At 32.4% G+C, this 24,519-nt stretch overlaps 1 protein-coding gene across 2 annotated transcripts in view; it reads left to right on the top strand.

Moving 5' to 3' along the window:
- The window catches only part of LOC118181882 (zwei Ig domain protein zig-8-like), a 762,563-nt gene that overhangs the window by 696,586 nt on the left and 41,458 nt on the right, over positions 1-24,519 (top strand). For both annotated transcript variants that reach the window (XM_085819643.1, XM_085819644.1), the window contains exon 4: positions 21,965-22,261. In XM_085819643.1, the coding sequence (XP_085675769.1) occupies positions 21,965-22,261 (297 nt within the window). The remainder of the gene's footprint in view (positions 1-21,964; positions 22,262-24,519) is intronic.

Here is a 24,519-nt window from a genome sequence, read left to right as displayed (position 1 = left end):
AATATACTACTCCGCAAAATTTGCTTTCCGTTACAGATCAGTAAACATAAAAGTACTAGGAAAGATAAATCTATTTTATACTGCATCGAAGAAAATAGAAAAGGCCCCAAAGAAAATCTAACCTTTAAAAGAAAATACCGCGATTTCTTTAGCGTTTCGAGCAAGAACTTTTGGGTAGTCAAAGTCTATACCAAGCTTCGGTTTCTGAATTCCTCAGAAGATTAAGGGAATCCAAAGAAATAGAGGACTCGAGTATTATTTCGAGTTTCGTGTTTTCTCTTTTAATCTAGAACATTTCTTTCCAGTTTGGAGAAATGTTGACTCAAATCAACTGCCGAACGGTATCGATTTTAGATGCTCTTTCAGGTAAAATGCTTGTTTTCACTGACGATAAGGGATGATTAACAAATAAAAAAAAGGGAAGAAAACCTAAAAATTGATACTGAGAGACGAGCTTTTAAGTGCTGTGTTTTAATATGGTTCGAACATGCGGCGTTGTTTCCATATCGTAGTAGACTATGCGTATATATTTTAAGGGGACTCGATATCCCAAAATCAATGAAATTACCGATTTTTCAATTTTTTACTGGAAAGTACCTTAATACACTTACTACACTGAGGAGAAATTTTGAAATGATCTGACGATAATAAATGCTATAAAAAGGTTTTTAAAAATTGTGACACCCCCTCTCAATGTTTATTTTTTCTTTTACTTCGTAATTTTTTCAGTAACTTACTAAAAATCAGCGCAAATAAAAAAGAATGTAATTAAATATGACTCCAACTATAAAAAAACTCTGTTCATGTGTATAAACTGATTTATTTAAATACAATTGAAGTTGGAAAAAAATATTTTTTTCACCTTTAAGCTGGCAAGTTTATGTATTTATACTGATTTCAGCAAATACATTTATGTGTATGATCAGTCAGCTTTGCTATGCTTATTAAAAAATTGAAATTATCTGTGGTTAGATACGAACAGAAAGAGGTGGTGTAATGAAAGCGATCAAGTTTCTGCTGTGCATTATTGAAATAATGCAGGAACAAACATTAAACTCTTTAATCAATTAAAATGCACATAAATTAATTAAAAATGAAATTTATATATCAGAACAAATGGCTAAAATAAGAGAAGAAATCACATAAGCTGCTGAGTGGTTTTAAATAAAATGTTTTATGTCTGTTAAAAATTCCAATTTTGCTTTTTAATAAAATGAATAAAACGACAAATTAATAATATTAATATTGACTATAGGCGTTTTAGAAAATGTATCATAATTAATGCATGCATTAAATTTGTTTTGAGCGTGTTTTAAAAAATAAAAACAGTTAAAGAAAAATTCTACTTGCGTTTTATGATTTTTTTTGCAATATTTCTAGCCAGATAAAGTTTTAAACAAAAGTTTGTAATTTATGTTCATATTAATCAATTGAGCAGTACTAAGTCTTATTATATATATATATATATGAATATATATGTACTGAAAATCAGTAATAAAAATTTTAAGAAATTTGAAATGATTTAATTAATATGAAATGATTTATTCAGAACAGTTTACATTCTTTAAACTGCGTTTTCTCAGTTAGCGATTTTTCAATATATCCTTTTACCTGAAGTCCTAAAACTTGTACAGATATGGACCAAATTATTTAATAACTTTACTGATTATTTAAATACTTAATAGAATGAGGGATGGGTTTTGAAAAATAGTGAAAAGAAAAATTATTGGAAGTGAAAATGTTATTGAAATCATATTTTTTGTCAAGTTTTTATATAAAAACGTGCTTTTTATTTTTTTTCTCGGAAACTAATTCATTAATTACAAAATCGATCCGTAAAGTTGTTAAGAACACTATTATAAATACAATAAAATATAAATTAAGCAAAAATATGGAAAATTGTGGAAGAAGAAAGAATTTTTAATTGTTGAATTAAAAAAATAATTAATTAAAGAAATATTACTAGCCAAAAGAAACTTTTTCAGCTTAAAATCATTTTGTCTCATAAAACCACTTAATATGTTTCATAAAAAATAGATGAAAATTCTTAAATTAAAAAAATAATTCAAAAGGTACCCAGTCCCCTTAAGTCCTCAGGCTGCTTCAATAAGACCGCATCATCAATTTTCTACAAAATGAAGTTTCTTACAGAAATTGAAGTTTTCACTTATGAAGATTAAAACTTCAATAGTATTTTAATAGTTCCCCTATAGCTAGCATAAAAGAAGTACTAGATATGATTAAAAATATTTACTTTCCTTCAATGTAGTCATCACAGCATATGCTATAAAGTGGAAATAAGTCTTATTTACAGGAATTAAATTCCGAGATGCATATAAGCATCCTGTGCCGCGCCGCGTGCATAAGGAAACTTCATTTTTCTTACTGGAGGCTTTTCAAAATTTTTACCGTATTTGACAGTCTTTTTTTTTTATGATTAACTCTTTGATGATGTGGAGGTTCAGGCAATATTCAGCCTATGAACTAAGTAAACTCAACATCCTGGATCCTTTGTGACTGGGTACAGTTTTCCCTAACGTCATTCCTTGCTTGCCTAGGAACGCCTTTGCGTAATGACGTTTAGGGTGAATTTTTGTGTTGTTGTTTTCGCTAGATGACACGTACGGGTGGCACTGAAGTTCCAATTTTTTTTTTCTTTTTTTCTTTGAATAATATAATGCCAGACGAAATCTAACCTTTAACATGTTGACAGCCTTGCGCATTTTAGGTGTTCCGCCCATGTTGAAAACATGAGTTTTTTATTATGTTATGTACATTATGTTGAAATATTACATACAGCAGATAAGGTGAGTCATATAATCGTGTTTAATGCATTTTTTCGTGATGGGAGTCCCCGGTGACCCCCCACGAGGTGTTGTAGACCATTCTTACGATTTATTATTCTTCAAACCATTATAATAACAATGGTATTATTGAAAAATATCAGTATCCATAATTTACTTTAATTATGTGCTTTTACTAATGCTTGCGTCGCCGGTCACTGGTGAACCCCACGGGGCTATAGCCAAGTCGAGTGTCGGCCGTCGGTGACCCTTACCCTTTACGGCAGTCAATGTGTTAAACATGAAGCTACCTGAAGGTGACATTTTGTTTCGTGGAATAAATTGTTTTAAATTCGACCAAAGATGCTGTTAATATAAAAAATAATCTTAAGTGCTCAGATGATATAAACAGCTGGATTCATTAATTTAGTACACGAATGAAAATACTCTGGATTACACATGACCATCTTGAAGCAACTGTAAAACTGTCTGCTCGTAAGAATATCATAACTGAAATTTTATTACATTCTGTTCCTTTCACATTGCAGAATATACTCCCTTTATAACTTTATGTTCAATTTCCTTGTTGAGATCATTATCCTTTAAAAATACATAGATTAATTTAATTTAAAATAAACATCAATGAGATAGCTTTCCAAGGAACCCATAACTTCTCGACAAAACAGATTTCACGATCAAACCAGGGACGGAACCTCTAGGAACTTAAAACTTGCTACTCCGCGAGGGAATCATGGAAATTGAGAAGAAACTTACCCAAAAAAAGCTCTTAATTTCGACAAAATTACTAATACCATGATTTGGAATCTTCCTCAAAATCTGTTCACGAAATTTACTATCTTCAATGTCTTTAAACCTCCTCAACATCTTTAAAACGTTATTTACCCTTCCATTTTGTCGGTTACTGTTATTCTAAGAAACATCTTCTTTTAAACTTCTTATTGTTGCCATGTACCATTTTCTGAAATTTGTCTTGTCATGACCACCACTTTAAACCCGTTGGGTTACAGCTTCTGTTTCTATAGAATTTGATACCAAGCCCATTCATCGTTAAGGCAGAAAGGCTCCGCGCAATAGACCAGCAATTAATACCAGTAATACATTTGTATTTGCGATAAACCAGCAATATGTTCATATTCGCATTCGGTTGGTAGCAGACCTTTATCAGTTCGACAAGCGATCAAGTCAGTCACAAGTTACACAGTAAACGTTTTCCTGCAGAATGTCCACCGTTTATTTCGAAAAGCTGATCGCAAGCTAAAGCAAACAGTAATACTATCCACTAATGATCTGCCCTTCATATACGGTATTAGAATAGCATAACGCCATCACAACCGTTCATGAGAATCGCCGAACCTTTCGCACTGTTAAAGTTTGTTGAAATCTTCATTTTCTTTGTCATTTCTAATGATGCTGTAGGCTTCTCGATTTTATCTATTATGATTTGCCCCACGTTTCTGTGAGCCGAATTTTATATAGCAAGAAAGCCTTTATCTACGCCTTTCTGTGCTCTTGTTTTACTGCGCAAAGTGCAGTTTTACCAACTTAGATGAATTTGGCCGTATCGGCGCTTGACGATGAATGTTTCTTGGTTGTAAATTGCATGGGAACCGAAGCTGCAACAGAACGGGTTACAGCACGTGGTCTTGGCAATACATTCATAAAATAGTAAACGGCAATAATATAAAAAAGTAATACTAACTAAAAAAGTAATTAGAAAGTAATCTTACTTTCTAATTACTATAAAAAAAGTGTAAAAGGAAAGGTTCTTTAGCTCTCAAAGTGGATTATAATACTAATATATCGTCGCTGTTTCTGTATTTCCAACAGTTTAGCTTTTCTGTCTCGAGAACATCAACCATCTCACATAGCACTATTATTCTCGTCAGTTCACGCGCATATAACGTTTGCATACAGTCCATTTATTGTGATTTAGGCTACGTACGAATTTAACGTATAGTGTAAGCAATAACTTATATATAACAACTGCTATTATAAAATTTCTTCTATAGGGTTTGCATAATATTGAACTTCGCTGGGTTAAGGGGCCTCATACACCTTAAATCCCTTATGATCTTCGAATATGTGACTGTTGCAAGAATTGGAATATTTGTTTATTTTAAAAGCAGTTACTTTCAACTTTTTACAGCCGACTACATAATATAACTTCTTTGTAAACTAGTAACAAAAACGTTTGTGTTGCCCCAAATATTTTTGCAATTTAATCCGCTTTGTGACAAAATTTTTCGTCATGTTTCCACCTTGCGCGCATGATATTTTAAAAATAGCTAATGGTACATACTTGAAATTTGATAGAATTGCTTATATGGGCCCTATTTTCTAACTGAACCAAAAATCTGATATTAAAAAAATTTTTGCAGGAAAACATTACAGACTTTTTTAATAAAATATATTTTATAAACTCAACTTCAAATAAAATAAAATTTAACATGAAATTCTTAGAATTTTTGGTTCACAGTAGCTTCCAAATGTTATAAAGCTATACATTAAATATGGAATTAAATTATGCAACATAATGTTTTAAACTGTATGCGCAAGGTGGAAACATGACGAAAAATTTTGTCACAAATCAGATTAAATTATAAAAATATTTGTGGGAACACAAACTTTCTAATTACTATTTCCGAAAGCAGCTATATTATGTAGTTAGCTGTAAAATGTTGGAAGTAATTGCTTTTAAAATAAATAAGTTATCCCAATTCTTACAAGAGTCACATATTTGAAGAGCTTACGGGTTTTAAGGTGTATGAGTCCCCTTAAGACTCTCACGTGTAGTTAGTATGGGAAGAGAGACAGGAATTCATTAAATTCAGTTTACACTAATAATACATTCAAAACGATATACCACGACACACATTAGCCCTTCCATTTTGTCGGAAATTATGTCTTACCTCCTTTCAAAGTATAGTTTTGAATTTTGTTTATATTTATACTAGCTAAAAATTTTAAAATATTAAAAGTTTTTATGGACATTTAATGTCTTACGTTTTCTAATATTTATTACATAAAGTTTACTCTCAAGAAATTATAATTATATTAGATTTTTATTTCACCCATTGTTAATATAAAATAAATATCAGATTTAAAACTCAGACTTTGAATAGTTTTGTTTTTCCTATTACAGCAAACATCATGCATTCTTCATTATTCGGTCCATCAATATATCAATAACAGATATCATAGCGATATCATTAGCAGTAGCTTTAAATCAAATTTTAGATTTCAGTCATTTATATAAATGTGCTTTAATGTGAATGTTAAAGCAGGTATGTGATTAAAAACGGAAAAAGGAACTTTTCATTTAATAATAATTTTTAAAAATAACAACAGGAACTTAATATCTTAAAACAAGTAAATAATTCATTATACAATACAGGGAGCAAACTATTATCTAAATATTTCCCGATTTCTTAAATAAATACCAGATCATTCTTTCAGTAAATGTTTAGAAATAAAATAATCTAACGTATTCAAGCATGCAGATCCTGCAGTCATTAAAATTAGAAGCGCATGCAACGCAAACCGTCTTAAACTTTCGAATACTGAATTTATTATTCGGCCTAAAGCATTCAATCGATTAATGAGTAGTTTATAACGGCACTGATTGCAACCAACACGATGTTAGAGAATATGAAAATTTAACATTACGTGTCGCTTTCTCTCAAACTCATCATCTATGATATTAATATGCAAGAAGTGTGCAAGGTAGATTTGCTTTCAATGCAAATCATTAAAGCTTAGCTAAAAGTGCCCTGTATAAATGAAGGGTTCGAAATATTTTAGCACGCAGAATCACCAAAACACGCTATTTCGCTGATGATTAAATTCAAGCTGCTATTTTCCAATACACGAACGGCTATCTATTTAAACATGATGGAATGATTATAAAGTGGTTGACATGAACGATATTAATAACCATATTTTCTGTCCTTTAAAAAATCTGTCAAATGTGTTTTTTTTATACCGGATAAATGAATGAAATCGTATTTATTCATCAGTCATCGTATTTACTAGCTTGTAAGCTCAAAATGAAACATGGAACTGCATGATAGGGATCTGCGTTAAAATCAAGTTGAATTATTGACATAACGATTGTAGTTGTCGCGTCTGTGATAAAGCCTATTCGAATAGTGCCATGGGCGAAGATGATAGTCCTGGCAATCTTAAAACTTATCATCGTTAAGGTTCCGCCTTTTAAGCAAGACACCAGTTTTTAGCAATTCAGCAAGGATGGCCGGACAATGAAACATGTGTACAGTCCGGGCAGTTATGACGGTTCCTGTAGTTTTTCCTACCCTCTCTAAATCATCTGTGATCTCCAGTGCTAAATCTGACAATGGTTTTATTTATAAATTGATCACTATTGAAGTTATGGAGTTGGTTCTTTACTGGAATTGAAGCTTTCTTCAATCTGTATTTGGCCATATATGCGAATAGCTTTATTTGTTGAATTAAATTTAGTCTGTCCACCATAGGGCAGACGAACATATGAATTTTTTCTGAAAGTGGGGGAAGCACTCCGAGTCAGTTTTGGTGAATTAACCCACTATTTCACAGGCCACGGCTCTTCTGAATCTTATCTACATCGCTTTCACCTAAGTGAAACAGATACCTGTGGCTGTGGAGAAGTGGTGACCCACATTACTATCTCTCTCTCTTATCTCGAAACTGCTCCTCTTCATCAAAAGAAACCAAGCCAGTAATTTCGGCCCCAATGAGCGGAAAATTTTATTAAGAACAACATAGCCAGAGTAAGGCTGAGAAAGTTTATTATGTACTTTGCAACAAAGAACTCAGCTGTGAACAGGGCAAACTAGCATTTGACATCTTGCTCAATCAGAAATTAACCAATAGCTATGAACACCTTTTTCTCAGAACAAATAAGTCTCTATGATTTGTAATACTATGTTATGACATACTATGTTATGACACTCTGCTAAACAGAAGCACAACAGTAGGCCTCATTACAGAAAGTTTCATTAGTAGTATAAACACCTCCTTCAATAGTACCTGCATACATGCTGTTTTTTGTGTGTGTTCAATTGCCACTGCATTTATATACACACTGCATCTATGTATAATCCTTGTTTCGTTTTGACGCTTATTGTAACAACAGAATTCAATCTTTGCTTCAATTGTTTTATGATTATTACCTTGTTGAATTCTAATATTATAATTGCTTCATTCAACAGAGCAAGTAATTCTGTTGTTGTTGTTGTTGTTGTTACTAATCTCCGTGTCTAGGAATATTATAATAGACGAGGTCCATTCACCTTCAGAAAATCGAAAACAAGCTTAGGAGACTTGTAAAGGTCCTCGAGAGACAACTCCAGGCACTCAAGGATATGTGCCGGTGCATTTTGACATTTAGAACAAATTGGTTGCATCTTGAGACCTCTCTTAAAAGCAAGTCCTTTCAGATGTCCACTGAAGAATCAGGAAAGTGTTGTTTGAACACATCTATTGCAATCAATAGCAAGAGATCTTCCACTACAATCAGCTTGATAAAAGTAGTTCTAATACAAGTAATTCTAATAGCACCTACAATGCATTGTTCAATAACGCTCTGTGAAGTTAGTCTGAAAGTTGTATAAAATGATAAGTATTCTAAATGTTAAGACATATATCTTTAATGCAGCCTCATGCATCTTAGATTGTAATATTGTAACTGTGCTTGTTAAGTTCTAAATTTAATCTCTATCTGAACACAGGACCATCAGTGATCTAACTTAGTCGGTGATTAGGACAAAACCGTGTAGCCGCAAGGATTTATGCATTGCTGTAAATAGATTTGTGAACTTCTTATTCTTCATGTGTTTGTAGCAGTCTGTTCTGCCGGTTTTCCTGCGGAGGGGGCGCAGCAGCATTATATGGGTTTTGCAAGGAGGACAATGATGCTGTGAGGCAATTTTTTTAGCTGTGGGGTCATCAGTCCTCTTCTGCAGCTTAAAAATAAAAGCCTGCCCACCTTGAGAAAAGATTGGCCATGTCTAGATTGGTTGTCGGACGATCCAAGAATGTTTCTTTAGGCAAATCGGAACTAACGGGGCATGTTCTAAAATAATAGAATGTGGATTCACTCAATATGCAGCCTTGCATAGAATCTCGGCGTCTATCCGCTGTGAGATTAAATCCTCTTTTTAGTTAGCCAGGTCTTATCACTTCGGCGAAGGGACTATATTATGCTAAACTATAGGCTGCTGAAAGTGAGAAACCATGCCTAAAGAGAGGAAAATGATTTATAAACGCCCCAGACGGCCTTTCATTCAAACAACCACAACCGCTTAAAACGGCAAAAATTCCGATGTTGATTTCTTCCCTCCCCTAAGGTATTCTGTATTTCCAACAGTTTAGCTTTTCTGTATCGAGAACATCAGCCATCTCACATAGTACTATTATTCTCGTCAGTTCACGCGCATATAACGTTTGCATACAGTCCATTTATTGTGATTTAGGCTACGTACGAATTTAACGTATAGTGTAAGCAATAGCTTATATATAACAACTGCTATTATAACATTTCTTCTATAGGGTTTGCATAATATTGAACTTCGCTGGGTTAAGGGGGCTCATACACCTTAAATCCCTTATGATCTTCGAATATGTGACTGTTGCAAGAATTGGGATATTTTATTTATTTTAAAAGTAATTACTTCCAACTTTTAAATGCAGTAGCAGTTGCAGTTTCCCCAAATGCATTGTATCAGTTTATTGCAGACAGCTTCTCCTAAAACGATTTATTTGTGGTTTCTTATCTTTATTTGTTAGAAAATAGACAGGATGACATTTGAAATCTTCACTCTTCTTTGTGCGTTAGTGGATGGGGAGGGGAGGAAATTACTGTGACTCTCGAAAACCTTTTGGGCGATTCGGTATTTTATGCATACAGGTTAGCGAAAACTTCGGTTTTCAGAGAGTTAACTCAGCATTCTATAATATCGTGAAATCCTAAATGTCAGAGAAAAAGCTGAAGAACTTCTTCATTAAATTTTATTACGGTGTGTTCATTTGCGAACACTCGCACCGGATATAAGATACCCCTGATGGTTTGGCTACAGCAATTATATTCCTATATAAGCAGGAGGTTCCAAAAGGATTAGTCATTCCCGATCATTATCTATAATAAGAAACCACGTGGAGGCTAAAAGATTACATTAGACGTGTTTCGTAATGTCTTCAGTATTAACTATCCTATATTTTAATTTTCCTTTCATATCTAAGCTACATTACGGAAGGTTATCAATACATAGAGTGTCACTGAGTGCGCTAAAATATCTATATTCTTTTTGGCTATTTGAAAATAAAAAAAAAGCACACTCGGGCTCTCTGCCTAAGGAGAGGGACGCCTTCTGTAGGGCTTTATAAGGAAATATGGCTCATATTCACATTACTGTTGGAGATACCACTGAAAATTAACAGTGCAGCCAGCTCATTAGCATAGACACGACACAAACTACCAAGTTTCACCAATCCTGAACCGCTCTGCTATTAATGAGGTAAAGAATCCTTGTAACATACCTATAACCTCAATCGTAGTCTACCAGATATTATAAATCTAAATATGAATTTAAGGAGTCAAGAATAACATATTTTGTACTGCTGGCTTCTCAGACGGGTAGAGATATAATGAAATGAGCTGGAAGACATCACAGTGAAGTCTGCTGTTGAACTGTCTAGTAGGCATGTTTCTTTTAGAAGTGAAATTGGTACGTTCGAGTGAATAAAAAAATAGGGCTGGAACACAAAGCAGAATAATGGAAGACCAATAGAAGCCAGAGGGAAGAACGTCCATTTAACATGTCTTAAGATTCCTATTTGCCCAATCTGTAATGCTGCTCCTAGGGTGCATCACTTTTTAACAGAATATCCATATTTCGACAGATTTTGACTAAAATGCTTTCGTAAATGTAATTTACTTCTTGCCCTTTTAATCAGAAAAGTAGTCACTTTAAATTAATTTTAATATTTAAAACAGAAATATCCCTCTGATTTAACTTGTTTTGGCTTTAAAGAAATTCATTGCATTCTGATGCTATGTAGTTTAATGTATTTCGTGTTTTGTGAATTTACCCATGTTACGTTTGGATCCATTTTCATAGTTTTGTATGTTTCGTCATCTTAGGATTAATAAATATTCATCAATACGTTAATGTTTGAAGTGTTAATCAATTTTTAAAGTCCTTTTTTTAAAATATTACGAAATGCTACTGATACATGTTAGACACATCATTACTTTATGAGGTTATACGATAGGAAATTTATTAGCCAAATTGTTTGATTTCACTTTTAAGGTTGCTTTTCATTAATAAACTTTTACCAGCAAATCTCAAATTAATTACGATTTTAAAATATTTTCAAAGTTTTCTTCACAATAATTCTTCAAAGTAAATAATAATATCTTCAATGTAGTTAATAAAGCAAATGATGGCAAATCTACAGATTTATTTACGAATTTGGCATAGTAGAATCCCGATCCGCTGTTCACGCAACCATCATTTTCCAGCATATATCACTATATCTGGTCCTGAATCATGTCCTGTCTAATTAACATAATTTATCTCTCTTTCTACTGTTCTTCTGAGTATCTTTTTACTTCATTTGTCTTTCGAAAAGTCTCGTTCCCTGCGCAGCATTCCCCTAATAGATCGTTTAAAAATTTTTGAAGAGAAATATATACTTATTATATATGTCATCCTCTTTTCGTATATAAATCTGGCAGCATCGTAACGTAATAAATAACGCGGTTTAGCAGTTGCGCGTTCTTGTTACTGACGTTATTTACAACTGTTATTTTTTTAAATGTGTAATAAGTTTACTTCCGCAAGTTTTCAGTGCAGTTTTAGTTTTCCGTTTAGGATTAAATTTTTCCGATATTCACAAAATTTTTGAACCACTTAAACATTTTAACTATCTAAAGTGCAAATAAGACGAGAGGGGGTGTTAAAGCACCTGAAGTCTCGAAAAGTTATATTTTTAATTGAATTAAAATTCCGTAAGGCGGAATTTTGAATTGCATTAAAATTCCGTTTTTTATAAGGTAATTTTCCACTGTAAGGAGGGAAAAAATTACCTTATAAGAAAATATAAATCGGCGCGTATTCGAGAGGTCCACGTTCGAGACCCTGCAAGGGCTTCGCACTTCACGTCTCCAGCTTGGAAAAAATCTAATGGCTCTAGAATGGCCCCCGAACTAGAAAAAGGTGGTGGACAGTAATTCGTCACCACCAGGATTTAGCGATTGGGTCTTCTGATCCCTAGCCGTCCTTTAAAAGATTGAGTATATAAAGTATTTTCTACCTTCTTCCATCATGCGTCCGTGGTGTAATGGTAGCACACTCGGCGCGTATTAGAGAGCTTAAGATTCGAGTCCCGGCTAGGGCATTGCACGTTTTTCATATCTCCCGCATCGGAGAAACCTAATGACAGTACAATGGCTCCCAGACTAAACGATCGACAGTAATTCCTCACCACCAGATTTTGGCGATTGGGTCCTCTAATCTTCAGTAGACCTTTAAAAGGGCGAGTATATAAGGTATTTTCTGCCTCCTTTCCAGAATGCCTTCGTCGTGTAGCGGATTCGAGAGGTCCAGGTTCGATTCCCGGTGAGTTCATTGCATATTTTGACACGTCTCCTGCTTCAAAAAAGCCTAATGATTCAACACAACAAAAGATGATGTTATATAGAACACTTTGATTTCAAATATTTTCTAATATTAAGGATCATATATGATATTTTGATTTAAAATATTTTCTAAGATACATTATTCACGTTCAAGTCTAATTATTTTTTTTTTAATTCAGAAGCAATTAATTTTCCTTAATAAAATCGAAGTTATTTACGTTAAAGTTTATTTTTTTCTGTTCTTGTCCGTACTTCAGTTAAAGCTTTTGTCTTACATTCAACTTCGCTTTCGTAAGGACTAAAAAATAATTTCTGGGATTCTTAACTGTATAATGTTAATTTATGAAGCTAAATCAGCTTTTCATTAAAACCGTAACTATCTGGCATAAATTTATTATGGAAATGAATTTATCATTTCCTCAAACAATCATGTATGGTTTGTTTGTCTTGTACGATGAGCTGCGGTTCATTTTTAAATTTTAAAAACAAACTTTTGTAATGTTTACTGACGTTTGTTGAATGTTTCTTAATTTCTTTTATTTTCATAGCCATTTAATTTACTTTCTGCTCACTTCAAATTTAATTAGAGAATTATATTTTTTTTAAATATTTTTAAAGTACCTTGGATAGAAGGTTAAGTATTGAACTGATAATGAAGAATACACAAACTTATTTGTGATTTACATTATTATTAGCGGAGATATAAGGGCAGGAAAAGCTACAAAACAAAGCGTGAAATTTGATTATTCGGAAATGTATGTAAAATTATATTCTATCGTGCCCACAATCGTTCTCACCCGCCCTTGATTTCCGCAACCTTTGGACGTAGACACATACATCTGTGTGCAAAACTTGAGAAACGTTTCTGATTTTCGCCTTTATTCTGTTATTAATAATATCAGTTCGGAGACATGAAATTCATACCATGGAGGCAGAATATAACACTTAAAGGATAAAAAAATGTATAGAAGCAGAAACTAAAAAATTAATAGGACGAATACAGTACGGAACGAATAGAAAAAGATTTTATTGACAGAAAGACATTGGTATAAAAAACTGTCTGGCCAGAAGGAAGTCCAAGAGAAACTAAATATAAGAACTTCTGTTTCCTTCTTATATGCTACAATCAATTACGCGAACAGGTTTTCATCATGCAGTGACCTGTCAAACTTGATGCAACCCGTCAAATTTGCGTGACTCAAGCCACACTTCTGGTATCGAAATCGGTAAAAGTATAGTTTAGGGTACCCTTTTGCGAAACTTGGCGATTTTTGGCGGTACATGGATACCGATTTTGTGCAATTATTTGACTCGTTACTTTGGCTTACGAAGCGGCTATTTTTTGCGCCAAAAATCGCCGCTACACAAAGCCAAAATAACACGACAAACAATTACACAAACTCGGTATCCATGTACACATCGACTTATTTTCACTTAAAAAAAAAACCGAATTGCCAAAAAATGGCATTGCGCACTGCTTTGACTTTATCCATGTACACATCGACCTATTTTCACTTAAAAAAAAATCCCCGAATTGCACAAAAATGGCATTGCGCACTCTTTTAACTTTATCCATGTAAACGTCGACCTATTTTTACTTAAAAAAAATCCCAGAATTGCACAAACTTGCATTGCGCACTCCCTTTACTTTGTCCATGTACACATCAATATATTTTCACTTAAAAAGTCAAAGGAGCACCAAAGTCTACGATATAAGCAAACAAAAAATACATAATCTCAATAAAATACATTTTAAACCAAACAATAAAATAACACAAAAAAGGAAAAACATGTTATACATTTAAGCACTACCGAAAGTAAATATTCACTGACCATGATTTTCGAGTTCGCTTCGTACACCCAGAGCCACGTAAAAATGAAAATATCAATCATACTCAAATGACTTTTTTTCAAACCAGGTACTCTTTCTGATCGAACGCTTCACATAGTGACCATCTGAACCTTTTTTCCTACAAACCCATTCAAATCCATCTAAACGGTTTTAACACACACCACAAAAACGCTTACAAAACATCTCATGAATCAAAATTTCCCAGAATCATGCATCCGATTACGTCACAATAGGGTTTCCATAACATTCAACTACTCAGGCTACCATAAATGAAACAACAACTTGGCGATAAATCAAACAACAACCTCGCCATAATACAAGGGGTACCTTAAAGTCTACTCTACCCTCGTAATCCTTCTGAGTGAAAATGCGACAGATTTAAAGGATGTTATTTGACAGATCAGTATCGTCAATTATCTGATATACAATATATTAGCTCCCCCAATCAAAGGCTTTTCTGAATTTTCCTTTAAAATTTTTGCATCTTGAATTTTCAGATTAACCGTTTCAGCTCCTCAACAGCCTTGCTTAGAGTATACCATCAGCTGACGCCTTATGAAAAAAGGGTTCATTAAAAGTTTCTAAGATGCGTCGATTATACTGCCGATAGCCATTAAAGTAGGATATGACACCTGTACAATTTCAGGATGATTTCTTTGATGCAAAACTCACATACGCTCAGGCCGTTTCTGACTAATGAATACAAAATAAGGTCGCTTACATAGCACTTGCCTCGAGCCTTGTTTCACCTCTTCGGAAATCCTGAAGAATGTACACTGTGAAGAGTTATTTGATTAAACCCATGTCCACCAGTCCTACTTTTCTTAACCGGTTCGTTATCCATTAAGTCTCTCCAGTCTGTTTTCCCAGCTGCTAAGTTTCGTGACAACAATTCATAATATGCTCACTTGCTAAAAACGATGAAACAGATACGTTGAGGCAAAGTACCAAACGTATCTTAAAGTAAGTGAAGTGCCGCTAAGCCCTTTTTTTTATGGCGGCCATTGATTGTTTAAATTTGAAACAAGAGACTAGTGGATTTGTTGCCAATCTAGAGAAACTTAGCTTCGCAAAAACAAAGATAACGCCTTCATTTATTATTGCCAATTAAATCATGCTTAATCCTTTCTCGAATTTTTTCGAGGAAATAAGTGTTTAAGATTTACTTAGCAATTTTTAATACGGTATTTTGACTTTTTATGTATTTTTTCCTTGTCGCGAAGTGAGAACTGAATTAATTGAATGAGAAGTACTCGATCGTCTATGAAAAACTGTTTCTTTTTTTGTTTTGTTTGCTTAATTTCTTTAGACATCATTCTAGCTTTATTATAGCATTTGAATAGAACATGTGGCAACAATTAGATAATTCTTTAAATGATATAAATTTTGTGCATTTTGAGTTATAATATGAACGGAATATAATACTGTTAAGTGAACCTAGCACCAGAGTGTCGCTATGGTAAACAAATAGAGTGAATTTTAAAGAATGCATTTATTCTATTGTGGTTTATGCGCTGTCGGCGAAGTAGATTTAATTCAATCCAATAAGTTTAAATGAAATGCAAGAAAAAATGCGTATAATTTAATATTCCGTACAGGGAAGTCATGTGGTGTACACATCAGATTTTTTTTTTCTTTTTTTCAGATTTCTTTCCACATTCAAGGTAAAGAACATTTTAATGACATGATAAGTTAAGCTATTTTCAGGTAATATTGTTCCTTTCATAAAGAAAGCATACCAAAGTAAAAACATTTATGATATTTGCCCTAATAATCAAGAGAAAAAAACATTTTAAAATTCAACGTGTAATAAACGTAGATAGTTGTATTGCACGCATGAGCAACGCATTCGTACTAATGTTTTAAGCCAAATTATAAACAGAGGAATATGGATAGCGTTAGAAGCTCAAAATGTGAAATGACATTCATAATATTTCTGACTTTAATTCCGATAATGTGACTGTAATTTTATTTCATTGCACAGAATTGGGGACACATTAAGTAAATCATTCCTTCTAGGAAATATTTTAGTTCAATTAACACTCAGTTTATTAAAATTGAAAATTAATTCTTCTGAGATACTTAGCCTAATTAGTAATTGAACTGCTGCAGGAAACTGAGTATGGCGTGAGCAGAATCTCTCACTAATATATTAATCAGTCGGGGAATAATTATGATGATACAGATCTCCACACCATCTATCCTGCTGTAATCTGTAAAGGTGGTACGACTATATTTATGCTAATTAACAATGACGTGGTTTGGTACTTTACATTAATGGGAGCTCGTAACGCATCTAATATTCACATCTAAATGTTTCGGATTCTGTTCGGTGCAAATAGTGTTCAAAATTTACGATTCTACTTCAAGACTCTATTCGTAATTTTCACAGATATAAAATCTTCCATTCATACATTGTAATCTAGCTAATTTAAGCAGAAATCAGTTTACAGAATCGAGTCAAGTATTGGAAACTACAATATTCATAAACCGTTAAATTTATTGTGATATATGCAATGAGACATGATTTCTAAATGATTATGAATATAATACTAAATATCTCAAATCACTAGTGAATACTGATTGATAGTATATATAAAGTATCTAAACAATGTTCAGTTGCAGGTAACATCCCCTGAAATCACGTAAGTCAATTAAATGTTCGAAACTGACATAGAGCTCGTTGTTATATATGTATAATTTAAATTATTTGTTAGTTCTAATAATCTATCAAAATACTTACTTTAAAAAACATTTACATTTTCGTGTGACATATTTAAAGCCAATTGTAATTATTTGAGATATTTCCTTATATAATATATAAAGCGATAAATATTTTCTGAAAAAGCCATATTGTTAAGATGTGTCATATTATCAGCTATGTTCCATTAAACTGGCAGTTGGTGCGTTTAAATTAACTCATTGATCATTTTAAATTGATAATCAGAATTTTCTATCTCGTACATGTATTTCTTTAATTTAGTGCAAAATAATTGAATTATTGTTACAAATGAGTAAAGGATAAATTTATCAGTTCTAGAAGTATTGTGGAACACTTTGTGAATTATTACTAGAATGATTAAAATTTGAATTCAAAATAATACCAATTTAAATTAATTTAAATGTGCCGCATATTCGGAGTGTAATGTGAATCCTAGAAGAAAGTACTGCGAACTGGGTGCTAGGAAATCGCCAGAATGGATTAATTGTAGCAAACGACAGCGTACGTTTATTTGCCTTAAAATGGACAAAAGAAGAATGCCAACGGAAGTGGAAACTTTAAAGCAACTTTGAGTTGATGAAGTCAATTAATTAATGACACTGAATGATTTAGTTCATTAGCGTTTTACCTTGTCATTGTACAGTATTTAAGACTTTCAAACACATGCAACTTTCTAGTATGAGTTTATATATTTTATAGTTTCCAGGTTGAAATGCTACCTTATTGTGATTCAGAAATAAGCAAATAACTAAGAGATACTTTAATTATATGAGTTTCATTTAATTTAGGTTGGATTCTTATTAATACTTCCGAGTTGCTGCATTTACAAGATTTATTTTTAAAATGTTGAAATGCATTTTAAACATTTGCAGTCTGTATTACCAATAGTCCTTGAGACCCGCATACCTGAAGGCAAATGAATTCATTAAAGATAATTTTAATCATTTACTGAACAATTCGCAAACTACAAAGATTTTAATATACTATAATTTTAATATACGTACCCAACTTCAATACTTAAATTTGTTTAACTTCAAATACGAATCTCTCATTTAATCCACACGCACTATGTGTCAAGTACTAAGAAAAATTCCGGAAAATTAGATTGCAATATTTGTTCATGGAATACCGCTAGCAAACACTTTGCGACGTCGCAAATTAGTGTATTACACAGACAGCGCACACCAAATGTGGTGGAAGAAATATCACGTGACGACATTGCAATGAATATACCTATTAAAGGAGTGACTTTTATGTTATTCTAAAAGTAGCAAATGATAATAGTGAATTTCGGGACAAGGTAACAATAAGATAGAGCATATTGCGTTCAGTATTTCCCATCTATACGGATAATTTGAATTTCTATACAAAATTATATACATCTATATAGAATTATATACATTCTTTCTATACAGAACACATTACTTTCTATACAGATAATTTGAAGTTCGTGAATCAATCAGATCCTTCCAGATATGGAAGACCCAATAATGTTAATCACAGATTATTAAAATAAGTAAGGCCTGAAACAAGTCCCATTGTACAAACAAATTTCAGAGAATTAAGATACGTCCGACAGAATTAATTCCACGGGGCACAGCAATTTACATGGCTATAGCAACTGAGAAGTAGCGTTAAAAATGACAACTGAGAAATAGCGTTTTGGCGCCCTACCCAGTAAAATTCAAACCAAAACATAATTTTAAAAATATATAACCTCAATAAACTGCATTTTAAATCGCACAAGGAAATAACATAACAATGGAACTGCATGTTTTGAAATCTGCGCAATACAAAAAGGAAGTATCGACTATTTAAAAATTTCTGTTCCTTCGGCATGTGAAACACACAGAATTCCTTAACAGCATCCAAAAATGATTTAAAATTATCTAAACTAGAATCTGTATACTCTGCCGTTGTCACAGGAATTCATAAAATTAAAAATGAAAAATATCCTCCATATTGCCGGACCGTCGGTAGCATTTCTTTCAAAAATCCCTTTTTATTACACCCCACATACCTTCAATAGTGTTGATATGAGCTCCGGTTTCAAAATACTTAAATCTCACTTTGTAATTTACCGAGAGGTGAATGAAGCCATTTAAATCTTCAGTTACACACCAGCCAATCAATGGTTTTTTTCCCAATCGTTCTAAAGTGTACAGAAACTTTAGGTTAATCGTACCACCAGCAGGCATTTTACGGCGTAAAGCACAAAATGAGCAACATACTTTCTAACCAACATCCAACACATAAATAAACTCTGACAAATATTTTCCCAATCAGTTAAATTCACCGCAATCACGCAACCAATCATTTCGTAATAGGGTTTCCGTAACATCCAACCAATCAGGTTGCCTAAAATGAAACAACAACTTGGCGATAAACCAAGGGTCACCTTAAAATGTAGACTAACTATTCAACTGGGCAATAGTAGTTCAGTTTGGCAAAAGCAAGTCAAGAAGGCAATATGAATTCACGTAGGATATATATCAGATTTATATGTAGCACTATACTAACTTGGATATTTAGACACAAAATCGGACTTTTCCTGAAATGACATAATTATTTTTTCCATATTCCGATTCGAAGCCTCAGACTATACTAAATATTAAATTTTGTAAAATTTGTTGGGTAGCTTAGAAATTTTAATCTTTAAAAATGTTGAAGGGATTTATATCATATGGATTATTCTTTGTCAGAATCAGGTACACTTTGTCCTACGCTTCAACAAAATTTAGTTTGTTACTTCTCCAAAATGAGATAAATATTCCTCCCGCAGTTACGAGATATTTAAGAATTTAAATATGTATTTTGACATAATTAAAAATCCGTTCATTCATTCACCCATTTATGAAATGTACATCTTCCACAAAAAAAGGAAGCGGAGTCAGTTATATCTTCTATTTTACTGGGCCGATGCGTTATTCATGTCTCGAAAGCGCGATTTAGGATATGTATGAGATTTATATAAATATTTTGATACAAAATCCGATTTTTCTGAAATGACATACCGAATTCTTCCATATTTCGACTACTTAAATCATACCCAAATATTAACTTTTTGGAGAAAGGTACCAAGAAGTTACAAAATTTAATGTGGCATAGTTTTTCAGTTTGCGCCAAGAGTGGATCAGTATATTTTTTTTCAGTTTGCGCCAAGGTTATCATAAATTAAGAATTTCGCTACTTGGCGAAATCCTTAATTTATGATAACCAATTCTTCTTTTTCTTTCACTATGCATGAGGTGCCTCGGTCATTTTCTCAAATGATTTTAACAAAATGCATTAACCATATTTGGCGTTGTTATCGCTTACAACAAATACACCAAATTCCAAAACGCGTCAATATATAAATTCTCATATAGCTTCGGACATTTTGAATAACAAATTCTCATTTTTTGCTTGTATGTCTAGAAGTACATGATTATGTGGCAGAAAAATGATGGCAAAAAAATTATTCCAAAAATTTTATAGCTTAGAATTCCAAAGTTTTCCGAAAAAATTATAAAAAACTACTAAAAATACGAATTTAAAAAACAATTCAGAAAATAGCTGCGCATGTTATTCGGTTTGAACCTAAATTCTGAAATAAGGAATCCAGTAAGTTTAATAAAAGTAAAAGAGATATTAATAAATATATACCATAGTCTATGAACACGACAAGCTAAACTTTTAAAAACTCATTTTTTAAAAACTGCTCGTGAGACTTTTCACAAACCTTTTCACTTTGGCTTAATTTAAGTCGTAGAAGCGAAATATGGGGAAATGTTAGACATGTCATTTCAGGAAAAGTCCGATTTTCTATCAGAATACCTATGTTAGAAAAATGCTATATATAAATCTAATATATATCCTAAGTCGAGCTTTCGAGACTTGAAAAATGCAAGTTAAATATCGTCAATCGTCCAAGTAGAGCGGGAGATACAGAACTTATTCTTTATGTCTTAATTTAAATGATGACTAATAAAGAGTTTAGCATTTTAAGTTCGAATTGCTTACGAATTATCATTTAATATGGCTCACATTAAATTAAAATAATGATTAATGTTAGAAGAAGACATAGCATAAAAATCGTGTATGAAACCCGCAGAAAATTAAAGCAATTTACTGCCAGAATATTGATAATGATCTAGATCAGTGGTTCTCAACGTTTTAACTAATGCGTACCACATAAACAAAAACTGAAAAACTTTAGTACCACCAATAAATTTAAAAAAAAAAATATATTTTGCCATTTGCTATTTGCATTACATATGTACACATAAAATATTAGATTAAAAATTTGTTACCATTTTAATTATCAAAATTAAGTTACAATACTTTAATATTAAGTGCGATATTTGGCCCTGTTTAACAGAGATCAGTTGCTTTATGTCTGGTCTTATTTTATTTAGTTTTAACCGTAAATTAGGATCCACTTTTAATTTTGTTCTGGACTTATTTTTCAAATATAAAATGGAAGAAAACCCTTGTTCACATAAATGGATTGTGCAAGAAGGCAATAAAATTAATTAGCATTATTTGAAATATTTTAAAATTCTTTTTCTCGGTTCAGCAAAAAGTTAACAAGCGTGTTATTTTTGAAATCTTCAGTTCTATCACAGGCAATTTCTATCAACAGTTCTTTTTCTTCAGGAGAGTTTTAAATTTAATAGTTAAAAATACTTTGTTTCTTGCATGCCACCTGTTGAGAATCGCTGATTTAGATACAAGATCTTCATCATTATTTGACTCTAAATCTTTAAATATTTAGATCTTCATTAATCTTCATCACTGATCCTGATCATCATCTTTAAATCTAATCTCTTGAGTTAGAAATGCATTGCATTATATAAACCTGAATTTAAATGGTTAGTTTTCATCTTAATTTTCCACTTAATGACTTAAATTGAAAAATTATCAAATGTTGAAATATTTAAGGAACATTACTTCTTTTCTTTTAGTTGCAAAAGCGGTGATCGAAGGTGCTCCGGACATCTACGTAAAAAGTGGTAGCTCCATAAACTTGACGTGCGTCATCACGCAGAGTCCCGTTCCTCCAGTCTTCGTCTTCTGGTATCACGATGAGCGAATGATCAATTATGATTCATCAAGAGGCCAGATCGCCGTTCAGAAAGCTGGCGGAGACACAGCTTTATCTAAACTTTTCATCAAGGATGTGCAGCCATCAGATTCGGGAAACTACACCTGCTGCCCCTCCAACGCCGAAGCTACCAGTATCACTGTACATGTGCTCAATGGTAAGTAGCTCTCCTTATTGTGCTATTGGTAACGCAAGTGATTTCCGAGTCTCAGTTCTATTTCCTGTAACTCTTGGCAAACTAGTTCAAACTGTACGTTCAAGTACAAGATTGTGAAAATGACTGATAGGTTTAATTTTATATTTTGAAATTTCAGAAAGCTTCCGGAAATCTCCTGCTTTTAAATGCTACGTAATTTAGCAAACTATATTTGTTCATCGAAACCTTAAGCAAGAATATATAACAAATTCCTTACTTTGCAAATGAATTGATTTTAAATTCAGGTATACCTACGTTTGTTGCGGTTTGACTTATAAATGCTATATGTGTCAAAGTATGTAACATTGAAGCAGATTTCCGCATGCGGTAAATTTTTAAGTAGAACTACAAATGGCCCACAGTGTAATTAACGATTTTGTTTACATAACACGCAGTTGTAGACTAGTAGTTAAATTAGTGGATTCTTATCTCTTAAAATATATGACGATTATTCTGAAAAGAGCAAGGGTCTCGCTTTCTAAAAAAAGCCTAATTTTATATTAACCTAAAGCTAAACAAAATTTCTCTGCCGGTGAAATGAACTAAAACAAATTTACCTTCAGATAAGAGGAATAAAAATATTAGACAGACTTAACTGCAAATGTAGCGGAGATATTGGAAGTGTCCTTTCAAACAGATATAAACCCTTTTCTATCTAAGATGAATAAAATTTGAAGTTACTTCATCATATTAAAAACTAACAGGGGCAATGCACAGGCTCTGGTTTAATATTTTTGAATTGGAACTTCCCCGTTATCTAAAAAATGAGCGTAAAATTATGTGATATATCCAAGTAATAATTATTTATAATAACAATCGGCAGAGAATTTTGATGTAGCTGTTTCAAAATGACTTTATGTTTAATATACCTTGAAAGGTAAACAGATTACTTAATTTGAAACACTGGAAGTATGTCTTCTAATTTATAAGACAACGAAAGTTTAATTAGAAGTCATTACTTCTAGTTAGTGACCTATCATTTCTTAAAATCATTCAAAATAAATTTTTAAAAAAATCTGAAAGGTTTCGGATTTTAACGGTCGCCCAGAAGACTTTGTTAAGGATTTTTTTTTTAGCTTTAAAATTGAAGCATTATTTTCTTTGCACTTATGCCATATACAAGTCAACAACAAAATTATGAAAATTTTAAAAGCAGCATAGCAAAACATGTTTAGAATTCCCCATGGAGTGTTAAGTTTTGGCATACATTTTTCTACATTTTTTCAGTCGTTTCTCAGTATATCAATGTTCAGTTTTCTCAGTAAGATGGCTAGCAAAATAGTTTTCTTTCTTTTCTTCTTCTTCTTCTTCTTTTTTTTTTTTTTTTTTTTTTTTTTTTTTTTTTTTTTTTTGGGTCTTTCTAATGTTCAGGTTTTGTGTGTTAACTTCATTCATTAAATATCATGTTTTTCGGGCTTAAGCCATATAAAATTCAATTCAACGGAAAAAAATCACAAAATATTTAAGAACAGTATATCATTAGAACTTCCGCTAGCCAGTCTTCCGCGCTGGAGACAAAAATGTTTTATTCCGTACAGTTTTGCCACTGCTCGCTTTCAAATCACCAAGTTCATTAATGATAAATTCATTAAAGTTATACAAAATAAGAAAAGGATTATAAAATAAATACGTAATTCAAAACTGGGCTTCCAGGTGGACATGTTCGGGTGGAGGACTACTTTATGCAAAATTTGATGGCTGTACCGCCGATTTTTTACAGACATACATTCATCTAGATTCTTTCTCCATTATTTAAATCCTTTAAAAAGAATGCAAGGAGATAATATTTGGTAGCAATAATTTGAAAAGTGATTATATTCAGTAAAAAAATCTCGTTTCAAAAGTAATAGCCCATTTGTGCTAACGCCCCTTTGGGCCTAAATATTTGACATAAGCAGGTACCTTATTAGAAATTGCAAGAATGTTTTCTTAAGATTTTTAATCCAAATTATGTCGCTTGATTTTCTATCGCTCAGAAATTAAATGGAACTTATGCAAATATTCTTGAGCAGATTCTTAGATTGTAAAATTTAATACGAACCAGAATTAAGAAAACATACCTGTTCTTAAAATCTGTTTAAATCGTGTTGAGTCAAGACAAATCACTTAAATATACAATATAATTAGTTTTTCTAAACCCTGTCAAAATCAGAATCATAAGTACAATATTCGCCTAAAGCAATAAAATATTCTAATGTACATTAAGCAACATCTTCATC

The sequence above is a fragment of the Stegodyphus dumicola genome, chromosome 6 (genome assembly GCF_044657685.1).
Source record: "Stegodyphus dumicola isolate Sdum_Otavi_A_Nest chromosome 6, ASM4465768v1".
NCBI classification, from domain to species: Eukaryota; Metazoa; Arthropoda; class Arachnida; order Araneae; family Eresidae; genus Stegodyphus; species Stegodyphus dumicola.
The sequence above is the reverse complement of the archived record's forward strand: the minus strand, read 5'-3'. Positions and strand labels throughout refer to the sequence as shown.